Source organism: Hibiscus syriacus, unplaced genomic scaffold (assembly GCF_006381635.1).
Source record: "Hibiscus syriacus cultivar Baekdansim isolate YM2019G1 unplaced genomic scaffold, ASM638163v2 tig00110954_pilon, whole genome shotgun sequence".
In the NCBI taxonomy this organism is placed as follows: Eukaryota; Viridiplantae; Streptophyta; class Magnoliopsida; order Malvales; family Malvaceae; genus Hibiscus; species Hibiscus syriacus.
Window position 1 is genome coordinate 434,633 of NW_024062931.1, and position 18,433 is coordinate 453,065.

Consider the following 18,433-nt stretch of genomic DNA (forward strand, 5'->3'; position numbering starts at 1 on the left):
AAAACAATATATTTCACTTACCCCGATTCTAACTCGCTATTCCATAAATAATCACAAATTGCAGCTTCGATGTCATCTATTCCGCTTGGAATATCCGCTTTTTCAACCTACAATTTTGCATACAAATTTTTGTCACACCAACATAATAAAAATCAAATTAAGTATTCGTTTATTAAACTTACCTTCTGCTTCTTCTTCTGGGGTGCAGGACATTCCGAATCCAAAACTGCTGCTATAACACTCTCCGGTGTATAAGTGACATCGACTTCCTTCCTCTCATTTCTTCCATCTCTTCTTCTTCCTCCTCCCTCTTTTCTTCTTCATATTTTTTCAGTTAATCGTACTTTTTTTCTACATAACTCTTCATCTCTTTTATTTCACCCTTCAATTGAGCTCCTTCATCCGAGTATTTATCAACCACCCCCTTCACCCCCGTAAGTTCACTCCTCAAATCCACAACCTCCTTCACCACTCCCTCAAATTTTTCTCCCGTCACCATCTTAATATCACCCCTTAACACCCCAACTTCTTTCACCACTTCACCCCTCAACACCTTACTTCTTTCACCACTCCATCTATTTTCCTTCCACTACCCCCTTATGCCTCTCAAGTGTATCTTCGACTCTCTCGAGTTTCTCTACGACTCGATCAAGTTTCTCTTCGACTCTTGATTGTCTTTGCATGATTTCAAATTGGATTTTTTTGATATAAGCCAATTCAGACATCAAAATGTCGAAGTTACTCTGTTTTCCCTCACCGTCGTCCCCCTCACCGTCATCCCCAATACAACCATCTCTCCTTTCTTCTCCTCTGCCTCCACTGCCTCCTCTACATCCTTGCCAATAACCTTCAAAATTAAATTACAATATTAAGACATTGATTATATTATTAATATTATTTAATTACATTTATTACCATTTCTTGCTTCTTCCCTCTATCTAACTTCAACTTCACCATCACTCTAACCACCTCTTCCTTCCCCCATGCACGGATGCGTGCCACTCCGGTCTTTCATAAGCCGACACTGCCTCACAGCCCGACCAAAAATCGAACAGTGCAACCTGCATTTATAATAAAATTTATATTTTTATATAATGCACAAAAAAGTGATTCAACTCATTTACCTCTAAGATTACTATGCACCCTTGAGGTATCTCTGGCTGCCCTTTTTAAAGGTGATTATTGATTCAATCAATCTCGAATGGATATATTCAGCCCAATTGAATTCACCCTTCAAGCCTTCATCACAAATGAGCTTCATATATTCCTTGTTCGTTGACGTATCACCCGTTGGACAAAGAAATATCCCGACAAGGTACAATAGAACTCGGGCCTTCAGCTCATCCCCCCAGTAAGATCCACTTTTGATATCCTCTTCAACTTCAGCATATGTCACCTTATGATTCAAACCATATTTGGAGGCAAGTGCTTTCCAGTTCTTACTCCTACAGACTTCTAACACTTTTGCCTTTGTTTTGTACCCCCAAGACGGCTGCAGCAGTCGATACCCCAGAGGGAATGAATAATCACCATACTTAGCCATACATTAACTGACGTCAAATTGTGCCATCAAGGATCGACACAATTCCCTCCGAATAGGTCGATCCCTTACTCCGATCAACGATCCAAAACCTATTTCTCCCAGCACATTTAATTGACCCTTCTCCTTAAGGTGTTTAATTAATAAATTCACCCTTTTAATGCTGCATCTTGTCGACACTTCCTACATTTTTTAACAATATATAATGTTATAGTTCTTATATATTTTGTATCAACGTATTTTCAAGTTTAATGAATACCTTGTTTTCATGTGCTTTCCTCCGTTCTTGTATTCTTTACTATCATTCCTTGACTGTGTGATGTAAGGTTCCTTTTCAGCATCATCATTGAATTCCATTTGGACCTCACATCTTTTTCACCTAATATTAAACATAAACGTTTCTTAATCAATACATTAACACTAAATACTAATACTACTCAATGTCAATTTCATTTTACATACCGAACCGCTCTGTGTGCCATCTCCCTTCATCCTTTTGCATTCGGCCATACTGTTAACATTTAAAATTTGTAATCAATTTAAAGTTTATCGATACTTTAATCCAATTACCATTTCAACAATAATAACAAAAGGACATTGATACTTACTAGAAGTATATATCCACCCTTTGGTTGCTTTCGAGTCTCGGCCTCAATTTCAAAGTCATCTGCTCCACCAACAATTTTCCAACCCATTGACTCCATTTTTCCTTCATATATCAGTTTACGCAAATCAAATTATTTTACATACACTTTATTCAATATACAAATATAGATAACTACTCTTGTGGTAAAACGGTTTCTTCAAAAGAATTTGAATGGCCACACCAAATGTGTCGGCACATTTATACAACCTATAATATCATTTTCTACCTATAATATTTAATAAAGTATCGACATTTATATTTTCCTTGAATATCTATTTCTACCTGCAATCGGTCCCAAATGCTTCCTTACTCCAAAACCCCAAACACACATAAAAAACCCTATCGCGATTACTGTAATAATAAAAAATTAGGGTTTCGACAACATACTTTTCGATTCGACTGCAGCAACAAACAAACAAACTTCGCTTTAGAAACGCCTTCTGAAATGCAGCACATTACGCTTCGATTTCAAAAACTCGTCCGTTCTATCTTTTTCAGAGGATATTTAGCTATGGCCTTTATATTTCATCGATATGTTATTTATATTTAATCGATACAAATACAAAAGTGTCGATACTTTTGTCAGGTGTCGATACTTTTCGAAAGGATAATTACCTATTTCTTTGAAAGTGTCGATAATTTATTACACGTACTTACGAAAGTATCGACACTTTCAATATATCCGGTATCATTTTACCGTTTTTATCATTTTGATACCGGTATTATCATATTTTTACCTGTTATATCGTGTGGATCGATATATTTTTTAAAGTATCGACACATTATAGGCGCTATAACTGCTTCTCTTTTAAATTCACAAAGTGTCGATCCTTATATAAGTATCGACACTTTTAATATCGGTAACGTTTTACCGGTTTTATCATTTTGTTACCGGTTTTATCATATTTTTACCTGGTATATCGTTTTGGATCGATACATTTTTTAAAAGTATCGACACTTTATAGGATTTAAAACTGCTTCTCTTTTAAATTCACGAAGTGTCGATCCTTATATTAAAGTCCGACACTTTAAATGTATCCGGTAGCGCTTGACCGGTTTTATCATTTCTATACCGGTTTTGTCATAGTTTTACCTGTTATATCGTTTTGGATCGACACATTTTTAATTTGGATCGACACGAACCGTAGCACAATTTTTTAATATTTCTTCATGACTTAGACCTACTTTTATAAGTATGGACACTTTTATAAAAATGATATATACTTCTTTGAAAGTTATGTAATTTATGTTTCAATTTATTTAATAGTGTTTCATGTTTTCCCTACAATATAATTTAATAATTTAATTTACACAAAATATTATTTGATTGTTTTGATATTTTATAAAATTATTTAGAATTTAAATTTAACAATATTAACCAAATATAATAATAAATATGTTTTCAACAGTGAAATAAGTATGGACTTTTATAAAATGATATATACTTTTTGAAAGTTATGTAATTTATGTTTCAATTTTTTTAATAGTGTTTTTTTTCCACCTACAATATTAATTTAATAATTTCATTTACACAAAAAATTATTTGTGTTTTGATATATAAATATTATTTAGATTTTAAATTTAACAATATTAACTAAAGATAATAATAAATATATTTCACAGTGAAAAGTATGGACACTTTTATAAAAAGGATAGATAATTTACAATATAATAGGTACCGCTAAACCGAGTTTATTAAATACATTTTAATGTATCCGGTAATACTGTATATTAACCATATATTAACCCGCCTTTCCTGAGACATTCCCCTGCCTTTCACTATCGATACATCACCATATGATTATTTTATTTAATAATAAAACCTCTTCATTCATTATTCATTCCATTTAATACTTAATATATTGTTTTTAGCTCTCTGATTCTTTATTATTTGTTATACCGATCCACTTGAGCTTAGATTAAGTTGATTACAGAAATAATATTTTTCATTGATTAAATCATTATCGGTTTTATTATCAAATAAAAGGAATAAATAAAAAAATTGAATTTAGTTACTGTTTAATTATATTCTCTTTATTGACAATTCAATATTAAATCGGATAATATTTTTATAATTTATATATACTGATATTTATATTTAAAACTAGTGAATTAAAAATCGGTCCAACTTAAAAAAAAACCTGTTCGAAACTTTATCCGGTGTATAATAAATTAATATTTAAAGCAGTAGTACCCTTAGTCATAAGGAATTATTAATATCTTGTATTCATCTTAATTTGAATTCAAATCCTCCAATTCCGACTGGCCGTCTCACTATTGTCTATTGTTTAGAATTTTATATTTAAAAATAAAACATTAATCAAGACATGTGATTATTCAAATTATTGGATAATTTATAAATTTGGGATGATAAAATTATTATTAGGGTAAAGTACATAAACGGTCCCCCGACTATAGAGTATTACTTTATTAAGTCATTCAACTATTAAAAGTTATAAAATGGTCCTATGACTATACTATAGAGTGTTGCTTTATTGAGTCCGTCGATTATTAAAAGTTACAAAATGGTTACCCGTATATTCATTATGTTCCAAACTCGTCATTTTCCGTTAAAAATTTATCGGTTGTTTGAGTTGAACATTAATATGGTGACAAGTTTGGGATAAAATTTTATCATATACAATCAATAAGTTAACGTTCAACTTAGATTATCGTCAATTTTTTAACAAAAATGACGAGTTTGAAACATATGAATAATTAGATGATCATTTTGTAATTTTTAATAGTCGAAGGGCCAATAAATCAACACTCTATAGTCGGAAGAACATTTTATAACTTTTAATAGTTGAAAGACTTAATAAACAATTCCTTACAGTTGAGGGACCATTTGTGTACTTTACCCAAATTATTTTTTTAAGTTCAAAATAGACATATATAAACACTTTTAAATATTTATTATATGAATTCATCAAACAAATAAAAATAATCAAAATTGTATCAAAAGATAGGAAAAACGTATCATGAATGCCAAGAAAAATATGTCACAGAAGTATGATTATTTTAAAAAATAAAGAAAAAAATATGTGATATAAAAAAAATAAAGAAAAACAATGAATAAAGACCACCATCGATCAATACTAAAGCCAATGCGTCGCCTATCACATAAAGAGAAAAAAGTTAACGGAGAGAACTTTTTAGGGTTGTGAAAGATAAAGAATATCATTTTTCCTTCTACGTAATTAAAATATTTTTTTATCAAAATAAATATTTAAAGTGACATTTTTAGTCAAAATTAATATTTAAAATAATTAATTTCTTTCATCTAAGTACTTCAAGTATTCGTTAAATAATATCAAGTATCAACTTTTTAAGATTTAATGAAAAAAATTGAATACTTTATATACCTATTTTGATAAAAAAAAAATATAATTTAAATATTTATTTTGACTCTTAATCATTTAACAATGAATGATCAAATACTCTGCAGTCGCTGGTGGGGATGAACTTAAGCAGGGACAGTTGCCCCTTGAAATTTTAAAATTATTATATATTTTAAGTTTTTTTCTATGTATTTTCTATTAAAAAATATTTTCACCCTTAGAATTTTATAAATTCATCTTAACATAAAAACCTTGTGATTATCCCTAATCTTCGGTGCTTGAATCCCGAGTCTCTAAAAGTAATAATAATTATTTTAATAATCAAATTCACTTAGTTCATACTAATATTTTAATTATTTATATAAAAATAGCATACTTTATATACTTTTTTATAACACAAGTCTAGAAACCAATTCAAAATATAAAGCCATAATTTGGGATGTATTATCCAACAAATCTTCAGGAATGTTAAAGTTGGGAAAATTCTAGAATGCATGCTATTATGTAATTCACCATTGATTTTATAGGATAAAATTTACAAATAGTCATTAAACTATGTCAAAATTATCCTTTTTGAACATTTAACTTTAAAAAGTTACATAATGAATATTAAATGTTAATTTTGTTATAAAATGGGCACGAAACCATTAAAAATATCTCATTTGACCATTCAATTATAATTAAAATTTAATTTCACTCTTAATTTTAATTGAAATAATTCTTATTAGGTTTGTTGAAAATAAAATAAAATAGATATAGATAAAATTAATATCATCTTTTGATTTTATATAAATTAAAATTTATTTGATATGATATTATAAAACTATGAATGCATGATTTCTAAATTACATTTAAATTTGTTAAATAAAAAGTTAAATACTTAAATCACATCAGTAATAAAAATAATAATTTTATTATTTGATAATATATATTTTCGAACGTCAAAAATTATATATTTTTTATTTTAAAAATACAAAAACAATTAATTAAATAATTAATTATAAAATAATTTTTGCTTAATAAAAAAAATTAATTTCATTGTTTGATAACTAATTTTTTTGGAAATATTTTTTAATTTTAAAAAAAATTTATTTCATATATTTTTAAAAAGTTATAATTTTAAATTACTACTTAAAAACGTTGAAAAATATTAAAGTGAAAATTTAATTATAATTGAGGGTTAAAAATTTAAAAATAAAATTATTATAAATTTTTTATCTTATTTAAATTAATTCCTTATTTCATATTATATAGTTAATAGTTCATACATATTATTAATAGTACATTTCAATAAATGGCCCTAAAATTAGATACAAAATTTGCGGAAAAGTAACAATTTTAATTTCGAATAATCTAATGTCTAATCGCATCTTCTTGGTCTTCTTTATTCTTCTCTTCGCTGTTAAACCAATAGTATAAATGCAGCCTGCTTGGCAGTGTAGTGTGCAATGCCAAAAGCTACGATAAATCCAGAAGTAAAGCTAAGCTCTCACAGTCAAAACTGCCATCGAATCGGCCAAAAATAGTCAAAAGCAGCCAAAGTAACAGAGTCATCTTCCTCCCCTCCCCTCACCTTTCCCCTTTCATCTTCCTTTTCACCCCCAATCGCTATCACTCAAACAAACATTTTGGCACCTTTCTCTTCAGTCCCTCCTTTTTTTACAATAAGCAACTGTCTCCTTTCTTTCCTTCACCCTTTTTGCCAGTGTTATAAACCAATTGTTTCTCTCTCTTTCTCTTTTTTTGTTTGGTTGATTTACGTCACAAATCTGATTTACTGAAAGAGAAGCCAGACTAGATCTTTTTTTCCTTCTTAAAAGATATTTGATCTAGAGATTTAAAGCTGTTTGGGTTTTTGAACCGGTGTTTGGATCGGAAATGGAGACGAGAATGAAGAAATATAGACAAATGAGTCCAGAGAGAGCTAAAGTTTGGACTGAGAAATCTCCCAAGTACCATCAGCATAACCGGAAAGTTCCGGTTGTTTATTATCTCTGTAGAAATCGCCAGCTCGAGCATCCTCATTTCATTGAAGTTCCTCTCTCTTCTCCTGACGGACTGTATTTGAGAGGTAATTTTAATTAACTTTCAAATTTGTTCATTCAGCCACTTTTTTTCTTGATTGATTATTTTCGTAATTTTATTGCTCCGTAGATGTGATTGAGAAGCTTAATAATCTTAGAGGCAGAGGAATGGCATCTTTGCTTTCTTGGTCTTGCAAGAGGTAGCAACAGTTTTTTTTTTGAAATAGACTACGAAAAAATTAAATGCTCTTTGGTTGCTGAGAAACCGCGGGAAAATAATAGATACAAAATATCAAAAAAGTAAATGAAAAAACAAAGAAGGCTTCCCCCCCCCCTCCCGGTTTATTGATTCTGGAGTATTAATTGTTGCAGAAGCTATAGGAATGGATTTGTATGGCATGACCTTTCTGAAGATGATTTAATACTTCCTGCACATGGAACTGAATACGTTCTCAAGGGCTCCGAACTATTTGAAGAATCTAACTCAGGTTAATATCATTTTATGATTTACTTGTATTATATTTCATAGGAGGATAAAAAGGAAATGTAAGCGTAAAGGGTTGATGCTAGTGAATTTTATGTTCAGATCGCATTAGTCCAGTTGGGAATAGCAGTAGATTGCAAAATCTGAAGCAATTACCTGAACCACCATCTTCTTCTAGAAGCCAAGATGATTCTTCATCCTCTTCCAGTATGAATGGGAAGATAACAAAAAATTCTCAGGATGATGAACTCTCATCTCCGGTTAACCGTCCAACTCATGGCTCTGCTGGCGCATCACCGGAGTCTAGATATGGAAAGAATTCTTCCTTGGGTTGTTCACTTAGTTTGACTGAGTATAAGGTTTGTAAAAGTGATGGACTAGCGGATGCTTCGACACAGACCGAGGAAAACACAGACAGACCTAAGACAAGGGTAACTTGTACAAGGGGTGTTTCAACTGATGTTGGGTCGTTAGAACCCGGAGGCAATGAGAATTTCCAGAACCATGTCCCTAACCCTCGTGTGAAAGATAATTCAGAGATATGCAGGAATTCAGTTTCTCCACCGTCCACATCTAGTGCATCATCTACCGGGGGAAAAACTGAAACATTGGAATCTCTAATCCGAGCAGATGCAAGTAAAATCAGTAGTTTTAGGATCCTTGAAGAGGAAGAATTCCGAATGCCAAGCAATGCTAGGCTCAAGGGTACAAGTATGTTGATGCAGTTGATCTCGTGTGGGTCATTATCCGTGAAAAACCATAGTTTTGGATTTGTTCCAACCTACAGGCCTAGGTTTTCTCATTCAAAATTTTCATCACCATTGTTCTCTACTTCAATCATGTTGGGAGAGCTTGACTGCTTATCAGAGAATCCAAGGTTGATGGGCCTGAGATTGGAAGATAAAGAATATTTCAGTGGTAGTTTGGTTGAGACAAAAATGCTCAAGCAAGAAAGACATACCACTCTGAAACGATCTTCTTCTTATAGTGATGATCGGTAAGTCTGTTTAAATCCATTTGTGTTGGTCTTTTAGGGCAGTAAATGAATGAACTATTTTGATAACAAATGCGAAGCATTTTAATGGTCAAATGTGCTCATAAATAATTCAGTTGTGACAACTCTAGACCTAGAGTACGGCAATGGGAACATAGTTCAAAATAACTATGTGCTTAGCACAATAAGATTCCATCCAATTGCTTCAGATAAAATCTTTTAGACCTTTGATATTGGAGAGTCTGACTGCCTATGAATATAGCAAAGGCCATGCATTAAACTTTATTCTTTTTGTGCTTCAATCATGTAGAGATAATCATGTAGAGATATTTTTCATTGCAACAAGATTCTTCTTCTTGTTCTACTTAGGAAGCCTCATATATATAGTAATAAAGATCCTCCTCCATGTATGTCTGTAATCATCATTCATCAATGTAGAATTTGAAAGCGTTATAAATACTCTAGGTAATATTTGCATCTTCTTTGATGTCAGAAGGCATTTCTTAGTTGAGGTGAGAACTATGATTAGAATTGGGCACATAGACCGACTGGTTTAGGCTTCTTTAGAATGAAATGTGCTCTGTTTCATGTATATAATGTAGCGTCAGCTACATTTCTTTTGTAGCTCATGCTAAACTCATGAAACTAAGTTGAATTATAGGACATGTAAGGAGCTGGAATCAGCTGAAGACAAAGAAGAGACAAATTCAGGACACACAAAATGCATCCCCTGCTCTATCAAAGCTTCACTAAGCAAGCAACCAAGGAGCGAGTCGATGAGATCTCCTATTTCTGATAAACCAAGAAACTCCTCTGACGGGATCGACAACCCGCGCTCTGTATCGAGTAACACATCTGCTGTTAGCAGTAGAAGAATGACTGAGCCTGTTGTTAATCACAAGCAATCAAATAGGTTGGATTCATTCAGAGAAGAGCAGCAGGTGATAAAAATTGAAGAAAGTTAAGTATAAATTCCTCCATTAGAATTTTCAGGACGGAAGATCAAAAATTAATTTTACATACGACTTTTCTTGTTTCGTATTAGTTGACTAACACATGATTTCCCTCAACAGGCTTGCTTCAGGCGCTCGGGTTATAATCCAATCCAAGGCGCCTTGTGATACCGTTGTTGGTTGCTCATAGGGGAGCAGCATGTTAAAGGTAAAGATCAAGCCTTGGATCCTTTTTTGAGAAATCTCGTTCAATGTAATTCAGAATTGGTTTTGAATTTCAAACAATGTTATGTTAGATAATATTTTGTGGGGGGGGTCAAATTGGATGATTCTGTATATCTGGAAAGCTACAAAAAAGAAAGAGAAAGGTAGATATGGCACCAGATGGAAGGAGTGAATTTTTTGTTCAGCTTTCATATATGAGATTCTCCTTTTATGCAACTACAAGCATTCTTTATTTTACTTTTACCACAAGATACAAAAACTGCACTGATTGCGCTCTATTTGTCCCGGATATATTTAGTTTTGCGAATAACATAGCTAGTAGCTACATTCAAAGGAAATATTGGTCTTGATTGAATGAGGCAGTTTGGCTTCCTAGGATGCTGTTTACCTTTGAGGCTAGGCTTGGAGAATGAGGTACAGTTTTGAGAGCTTAGAATCCTATGTAGTTCACTTTCAGGTTGACCCTGTGCTTAGGAGCCCCTTTTGTTTGCATGTTTTTGTTTGACTGTAAGGTCAAAGCAAAAAGACCCCAACTTCCACATAGCTTTTTGCCTAGTGGGATGGCTCCACTTCGAGTATCATGTCTGTTGTTTTTCTTTAGTGGGGGCGTCTTTGTCAATGCAAAGTGCCTTTATTGTTGAATTTGAAATCAGCAGATTGACCCCGCGATATTCCAACAGTTGTCAATGCAGGGTTGAGTGGACCAGACTCTTGAAATATAACTGCAAAATGATGTCTTAATACTGATAGGACAGAAACATAAATCGAAAAATGAATCGACAGACATTCTGTCGTGGTAAATAATTGATTTAGAAATAAATTAATCCCGATTAGTGTCGATGCCTTTCGAGATTACCATAGTTTATTCAAAAAGTGTATACCCCAAAATTTAGATTGGGTGATGGTGGCAAGAACGGAGAAGCTTTGAAAAGCAGTGAAAAATATAGAGATAAAAATGTTGTTTAAGATTATACAAATTATTAAAAAGACCTCGGTATTTATAGGTTGAATACGACACAACATATATCCATACGGAATAATAGCAGCAATAACAGCTGATATAATAACATGCTTGAAATAACATTTAAAATAACGTGCGTGGGTACGTGTCGAAAATATGTAGATGTTTTAAACAGACTTAGTGTAGTTTCACAGTTGCCCATTTTTATCGAGGAGATGAAGATCGAAGGGTAAGGTTCGAAATTGCCGAAAGATGAACGAAACGTCAGAAAAGATTAGAAAATCTAGTGGGATGAGACACTAGGTCCCTTAAGCAAGGTCTAGGGTTTGAATCCTGATGTTTGCGAATGGAGCAAACTGGGTCTACAGTATCCGATCTAGATTAGTCGGCTAATAGATCGTATACCAGTGATTAATAAAAAATAAAAAAAGAAAAAAAGTGGGTGATGTCTTAGAACCCTAAATCCAAATATTCACATGACATGATTGAAAGTCGTAGTTATTAAACTAGGCTTGTTGTATGAGCTTTTACCTTCCTTTTCTGTTTGCTTTTGAAATGATGAAAAAAGCCTCGGGGACTGAGTCACTCGGCCTCGGAGACTTAAGCACAAAACACACATACTTTTTTTTGTTGCTTTGAGGAACACACAACACATACAAATACATGTGACAATCAGCAATAGTATAAAGGCTTAAGGTATATTTCAATTCCTTTATTTAAAATTCTGTTTTGGGCTCTATCGGAGAATTTCTTCTAGAAGGTAACCCAAGTATCGTGTGCCATGTTGGAGGCTGTTATTTTTTGATTTGGATGATTTATCTGCTTGTGCTGCATTTCGAGTGTAGTTTTGTTCGGGATTAAACTGTGTTGGGAGTAGGTAAGCAAACTTCCCACTGTCTAGATACTCAGGGTAGATATTTCCTCTTGGTGAGCTAGTAGTTTTTTCGAGCTATATGTTTTTTTTTTGTTTTGGTGTCTTGTTCCCTTTCGTGGGTAATGTTTATGTTTCACTTAGTTTCAATGCTCTGCTGCTTGGGTTGGTTTGCGGTTTTGAGTTTGCAGTAGTTCATGTCTTGGGACAGAAGACAGATTTTCTTTTTTGTTTGGTTGGACTGGGGCACGTTTTCGTGGTTGTTTGGGTTGTGCTTGCTCTTGTAGTTGGTAGGGAGCGGTTGGCTTCCATGCGAGTATTAAGCAAGATTTTGGAGTAACTGTGTTATAATTGTTGTTAATACCTTGATGTTTGAGATGTGGAACTTGTAGAAGGAGTTTCGTCTGCAAAAGGTTCAAACGAAGAAGTTAGTTCTATGACAATGAAGGGACGTTTAAAGTGATTGCTCTCATGGTAGTCAAGTCATGGGATCTGGTCTGAAAAAGCTAGACAGCGGAGGGTAGTTTAACCCGGTGGAACGACTCGCTTCTCACCGGTGGTGCTGATTATTAATTTGTTTAGGTTTACTGCTTGGACCGAGGTTCATTGTGTTGGGCAACTTACTAGTGAAGCAGTCTTAGTGCAGACCGACTTTTGCTTGTTTCATTAGCCCCACGTTTGAGTTTTTTATACTTTTGCGGCGTGATGTATCAGGCATTTGTTCATCCATTCTTGATCTTTTGGGGCCTTCTCGTGAAGAGTGTGGGATGAGTTTCAGGCCATTTTGTAAGCACTGTTTTTAGTGTATTTGTATGCTGTAGTTGGCTGTCTTGTGCGTTTGTTCAGTTGGTGTGTTGAACTGCTTTATCAATGGCATCATCTAGGAGCACTCTTTTTCTTTATATTTTCAAACATCAAACTCTAAAATGATATTAATATAAGAATAATGTATCAAAATCTATGAGAAAGTATTAACACTTTTCAAAGGGTATCGACACTTTAATTTCTGTTTAATTGTTTAAAATATCGAAGCTTAAAACAGTAGTTGAAGGTATCCATACACATAGTATCGGTACCTAAGGAAGGGTTTAGGTAGCAATTTTACTTGATAAAATAAGAAAAAATGTTTCACACTTTATGTAAGTTAAAAATGTTTCAAAGTGTTTTAAAAGATTGTAAGACATTAGATTTGAGTTGGGCAAACAATAACTAAATACATATCTAAACTGACATTTTTTTTATTAAGCTAAGGTGATTATAAAGTAGTGTATTTTCTAAATACTCTCAAAAATAAATGTTCAATCACTCTATTGAACCACTGGTGCTCGAACACGTAACTTCTAATAACAATGAATGATTTTTATATGACATTATACTTTAATAATCAATAATATTTTAAATTTGGAGAGTCAATTTGAAATATGAGAGTATAATTTAGGGATGTAAATTTCAATAACCATGAACTAATCTTAATTTATGCATGGTTGTGCTATCTTTGAATAACCCATTTGCCAACAACTAAGAATTTTAAGGCCCAAATTAAAGTATCCCAACAACGGCAAAATTGGCCCAATAAACTAAGCGAGTTAAAAAATTAATTCATTAAGTCACCTCGAAAATTAATTTGAGATTTATGACAAAAGCTACGGTACAGGCAAGTTTGTCATGCTCACATGGCGAGTTTGTCCAAATAATATTTTTTTTATCTAAATTCATCATGTCGGGATGACGAGTTCTTATAAAATATTTTTAATTGATTTTTTCTAGTTAGAAGGACAAATTCTAATAAAAAATATATTTTATTAAAACTCGTCACTTCGACATAATGAATTTTAAGTCGCTCTAGCAATTAGTAGATGTCGTAGTTCTCAAAAATAAAAAATCTGATACCGTACAGTATTGGGCAAAATTTACACCTAACAACCCCAATAAATGGGCCGAAATTAGGGTAAACTAAACTAAAGCCGAAGCCAAGCCTCCGAGCGCTTCCACTATATAATTGACCTCCATCCCACAATGTCGCCGTTCTGCTCCGCCTTCAAACCCTAGGGTTTCTTTAGTTAGGGTTGTAATAGCGATTCAGAAAAAAGAAGCCCTTTTTTTCTTATCTATTTTTTTGAAGCTTCACTATCTGGTCAGTGTGGATTCAATCCGTTCCCATATGACTCGTTCCCTTGAAGCGAGATTCATTGCGTTGCTTGGTTTTTTCCTATCCCTAAAGTTTTATTCTCTCTGCTTTAGGGAGTACAATCGAGCAACTATATTTTAAATCGTTTGTTTCTGGGAGTGTCGTTTTTATCTGAAGAACAATGATGAGCCATAACAGACCTGTAATGATTTGCGAATATGATCGCAGATTCTTATGAACATCTAAGGGACTGAGTTCTTCTCTGATAAATACGCTCCTGATTTCCTTCTTTTTCTGATTTATATATAATTGACTGTCTTCTATTTTGATTTTTGAAGACCTGATTTTAATAATGCTATAATTTGGGTTTTAATGATAAAAAAAGTAGCCTGGAATTATTGTTCTTTTTGCAGTCCAGTTCCTCTAATTTGAGCTTTGAGAAGTACATTTTACAATTTTTGTTTTGTACGGATTTTTATTTATTTAATTTATCTTTCATTTTAGCTTTGTTTAATTGATATGAAAAATAATTGGTATTTGTACTGTTGATGCAATGCTATATGTATTTGTATGTAAGAATAAAGTCTCAATTTTACCAACAACCAGTTAATCTAGTAGAAGCGTTAGATTTTTAAACAATATCAACATTTCGAATTCTCATGTTTGGATATAAAGTAAATTGGATTGATGAATTGCCCCATAATAGACATATGCGAAACTAAAAAAAAAATTAATTTCATTACTAAATTGATATACATGAAACAAAGTTGAAAAAAAAAGGTTAAAGTTATGCGTTTTTAATTGTTATAATGTTTAGAAAATAAAAAGTAATTCAGTTCACACAAGAAAAATACAAATTTCATATTGATTGCTTCTCTCTCTTCTATAAAATCTTAAACAATAAAAAAAATTAATTCTCAAATAAGTGATTAAACTATACTTTTTATGGTAAATAAGTGTCTATATTTTTTAGCATGCAAGTTATAAATATTTGCACTTTAGGTGTTTGAGTCGTCAATGTTAGTTTTTTCACGTATTATAACTTGGCAATTTTAAAATTTATTTTTTAAAATATTGAAAATATTATTATATTTAAAAAAAACCCTAACTTGGGTTTAGGGGTTAAAATGAAGGTTTTCAAAGTTTAGGGGTTATTTTGAAGTTTATGTGTTTTCTTTTTAAAAATATATATAATTTTATTTTTAAAATTTTATATAATTTTTTTAAAATTATCAGGTTGTGACATGTGTCAATTAACAGAAAAAACTAATGCGTTGACGGTCCGAACACCTAAAGTGCTAACGTTTATAACATTACGAACCAGAATGGGCCAAAAAATAATACAGACATTTATTTGACACAAAAAATATAGTTTGAATACTTATTTGAACATTAAGCCGAAAAAGAAATTAGAGTTACAATAAACTATATATTGAACCGGTCCAAATTTTTAGAGAAAAAATGAGTCGCTTTTTTAATATTAAGCATATACTTGATCGCGTTAACATTGTTTTGACCAAGTAACACCACAACATAGTAAATGTGAATGCATTTAGGCAACAGTAGACTTCAAGGAAACCAAGTTAGCGTTGAAATTGAACCCACGTGATTCTTACTTGTTAAGATTTTATTTTATTATTATGTTGAGTTTAGTTGTGGAAAAATTAAGCCAAAAAAATACTCTGATTCAATTAAATTAAAGAAAAATTCTTTTCACCAACAAACCGGCTGGTCTAGTAAGATAAGACACTAGATCTCTTAAACAAGGTTAGAGGTTTGAATCTTGGCATTTACGAATGGAGCAAACTGGGTTGGGAGGGTCCCCTTGTCTCTGCAGTACTGATCTGGATTAGTCGGTTAATAGATTAGATATCAATGATTAATTCAAAAAAAAATCTTTTTCTTTTCTTTTTTTAAAAAATAATATTTTTATTATTAAAATATTAAAAATTATAACAGTAAGCAACTAAAACGTTAAACATTAGATACCAAATCATTTTTTGAGATATAATTTAGACACTAAAAAGCGTTATTAAACCAATTTATTTAAACTTATAATAATCAAATTAAAACATGTAGAATATATTTAAGTCGGCCTTTGTTGAGTCGAGTGAGGAGTCAAACTCAAAGTGTGAAACACAAGACACACACGGGTTCCTTAAACACTGTATTTTACTCATAAAACCTACTACGTGTTGACCTCTAATTTTTTATGGGCAGTTCCTTCTATTATATTGGCAAAATTTTCAGAATAATGAATTTGGTTTTTTTTTTATTTCGTAAAATAATGTATTTTGGGAATTAATTTGTGAAATATAATGATTGTTACAGTAAAAGAGAGAGTCGCACGTCATTATTTTACGAAATAAAAAAACCAACAGCATTATTTCGAAAATTTCGCCTATTATATTCTCAGCCAATTAGCCTTCCTTTATAATTTAGATTCCAATTCAATATTATTGAAAAAGAAATTACATTCGGCTATGAAGTTTTATTGATAAGATTAAGATTTTGAGATTTTTAATTTCGTTTAAATTCTATTTTATATCAATCATTTGCATATTCTATAATATTTTAAAAAAAATTAAATTCATAACTCAAAACATTTAATGTGTTATTTTTATTAACTTAAAAGATTCTATCAATTCTATTTTTCTAAATATTATTTTAATAAAATATCAATTTAATATTAATCATGCTAACTTAGGATTCAATCAGGGCCGGTCCCAACGATTTTAAAGCTCGGGACGAAAATTAAAATTAGGCTTCTAATTTAAAAAGAAATTTAAGAAATATGCTATATAAAATTTTTATTAGAATTTTTTTATTAAATTAACAAATAGTAATTCATTACAATATCAATATATAAGCATATATAAATACTTCTAAAATAAAATTGTCTTCGAGCATTTCTTGATGTAAAATCATTGGTGATAGTGTCAATACGAATGCTTACCAACATATTTTTCTCATAAAATATCATTTGGAAATAAAAGAACAATATTCTAGAATTTGGAAATATATAAAAATCAAAAGAAAGAATTTGAAAATATGATCTACCTAAAATTTTAAAAACAATCTTCAATATGATTCAAGCAACACAATTCATGATAAACAATTGTGACTTCGTGTTTGTGAGAAATATGAGAAATTTAAAAGTGAGTAAAAATCTTCAGAGGAATTGTGAAATGTGGAAGAGAAAAGAAACATGCTAATTATACTTAATTTTTGCTCCCATTGAATTTTGAAGAAAAAAATAACATTATAATAAATTTTTTGACTGATATAAAAAATCAAGAAATAGATTTAGTGAATTGATTGTGGGAATTTGGAAATGTAACACCCCAAATTTCGGGCTAGTAGTTTAAGGTTTACCTGAGAGGTAAGTAGACCCCAAAAATTATATTTTAAGTCGTTGGGCTTAATTTGGGTTTTAACCGTGCCATATTAGCTATGAGAATGAGATTCTTAAATAGTGGAAAGATGAGAAGGACCAAGAGTGTAAATTTCTCATTTTTGCAAATGTGGAGCCTACTTATTTCCTTCATATTCTTTTCTCCGTCATTTCCATATTTTCTTCTTCTTTTACTCTCCAAGGGTTAAGCCAAGGTAAGAGTTTGAACCTTTTTATGTTTCAATTTTGTTCCTATTTCGTCCAGCTTCATCATCTTTAGATGTTTCAAGCCATGGGTTTTTTATAGTTAAGAGAAAAGTTGGGAGAAAGAATCAAAATCACCAAGGGAAGAAGTGTGGCTAAGAAAGAGGCTTCATTTCAGGTTTCTAACACTAAGGTAGTATATTTCTAATCCTTTGGAGTATTAATATTTCATAAATTTCAAGTATTTTCTAGGATTTGAGTATTTAAACATTTTAGGGTTTATAGTTGATTTTATGTTTTGAAGGACGTTTTATGTGCTATTAATGTGTTTTTACGACACCTCAGGACCCTAAACAACTTACTAAAGCTTTAAAACAAGATTAGAAACCAAACCATGGCCTTTACGATGATTTTTGGGTGTTTCCCAAACCCAAAATATCGATATTGGGATGAACAATATCGATACTGGATGAATTGGGGTAAAAATTAGGGTTTCTACCAGGGAGTATCGATACTAAGGGAAGTAGTATCGATACCAGATGCTCGTAATCAAGATCGCCTGGTCTCTATACCGAAGGACTGGTCTCAATACTGAAAAACTGCTCTCCATACCGAATAAACGGATATCCATACTGAGGGCTTGGTATCAATACTCAAAGTGGTTAAGT

At 31.7% G+C, this 18,433-nt stretch overlaps 1 protein-coding gene and 1 non-coding gene across 2 annotated transcripts; both read left to right on the forward strand.

Moving 5' to 3' along the window:
- The first annotated feature begins 7,390 nt into the window (after window positions 1-7,390).
- LOC120148207 (protein UPSTREAM OF FLC-like) lies at window positions 7,391-10,193 on the forward strand. The gene is made up of 6 exons (XM_039161377.1): window positions 7,391-7,598; window positions 7,682-7,751; window positions 7,924-8,039; window positions 8,138-9,032; window positions 9,691-9,990; window positions 10,103-10,193. Exons 1-6 carry the CDS (start codon window positions 7,406-7,408, stop codon window positions 10,170-10,172), a joined length of 1,644 nt encoding a protein of 547 aa, XP_039017308.1. The 5' UTR covers window positions 7,391-7,405; the 3' UTR covers window positions 10,173-10,193.
- A 4,148-nt stretch (window positions 10,194-14,341) lies between these two features.
- LOC120148239 lies at window positions 14,342-14,427 on the forward strand. Its single transcript, XR_005518352.1, has one exon. It is a non-coding gene; the product is annotated as a small nucleolar RNA SNORD25 (small nucleolar RNA).
- Window positions 14,428-18,433: the final 4,006 nt, after the last annotated feature.

What these genes read in the sequence shown, in the direction of transcription:
- LOC120148207 (XM_039161377.1), top strand. Translation starts at nt 7,406, where the DNA reads ATGGAGACGAGAATGAAGAAATATAGACAAATGAGTCCAGAGAGAGCT. An exon ending in TGACGGACTGTATTTGAGAG is followed by an intron (nt 7,599 to 7,681) that starts GTAATTTTAATT and finishes ATTGCTCCGTAG; the next exon opens with ATGTGATTGAGAAGCTTAAT. An exon ending in CTTTCTTGGTCTTGCAAGAG is followed by an intron (nt 7,752 to 7,923) that starts GTAGCAACAGTT and finishes TAATTGTTGCAG; the next exon opens with AAGCTATAGGAATGGATTTG.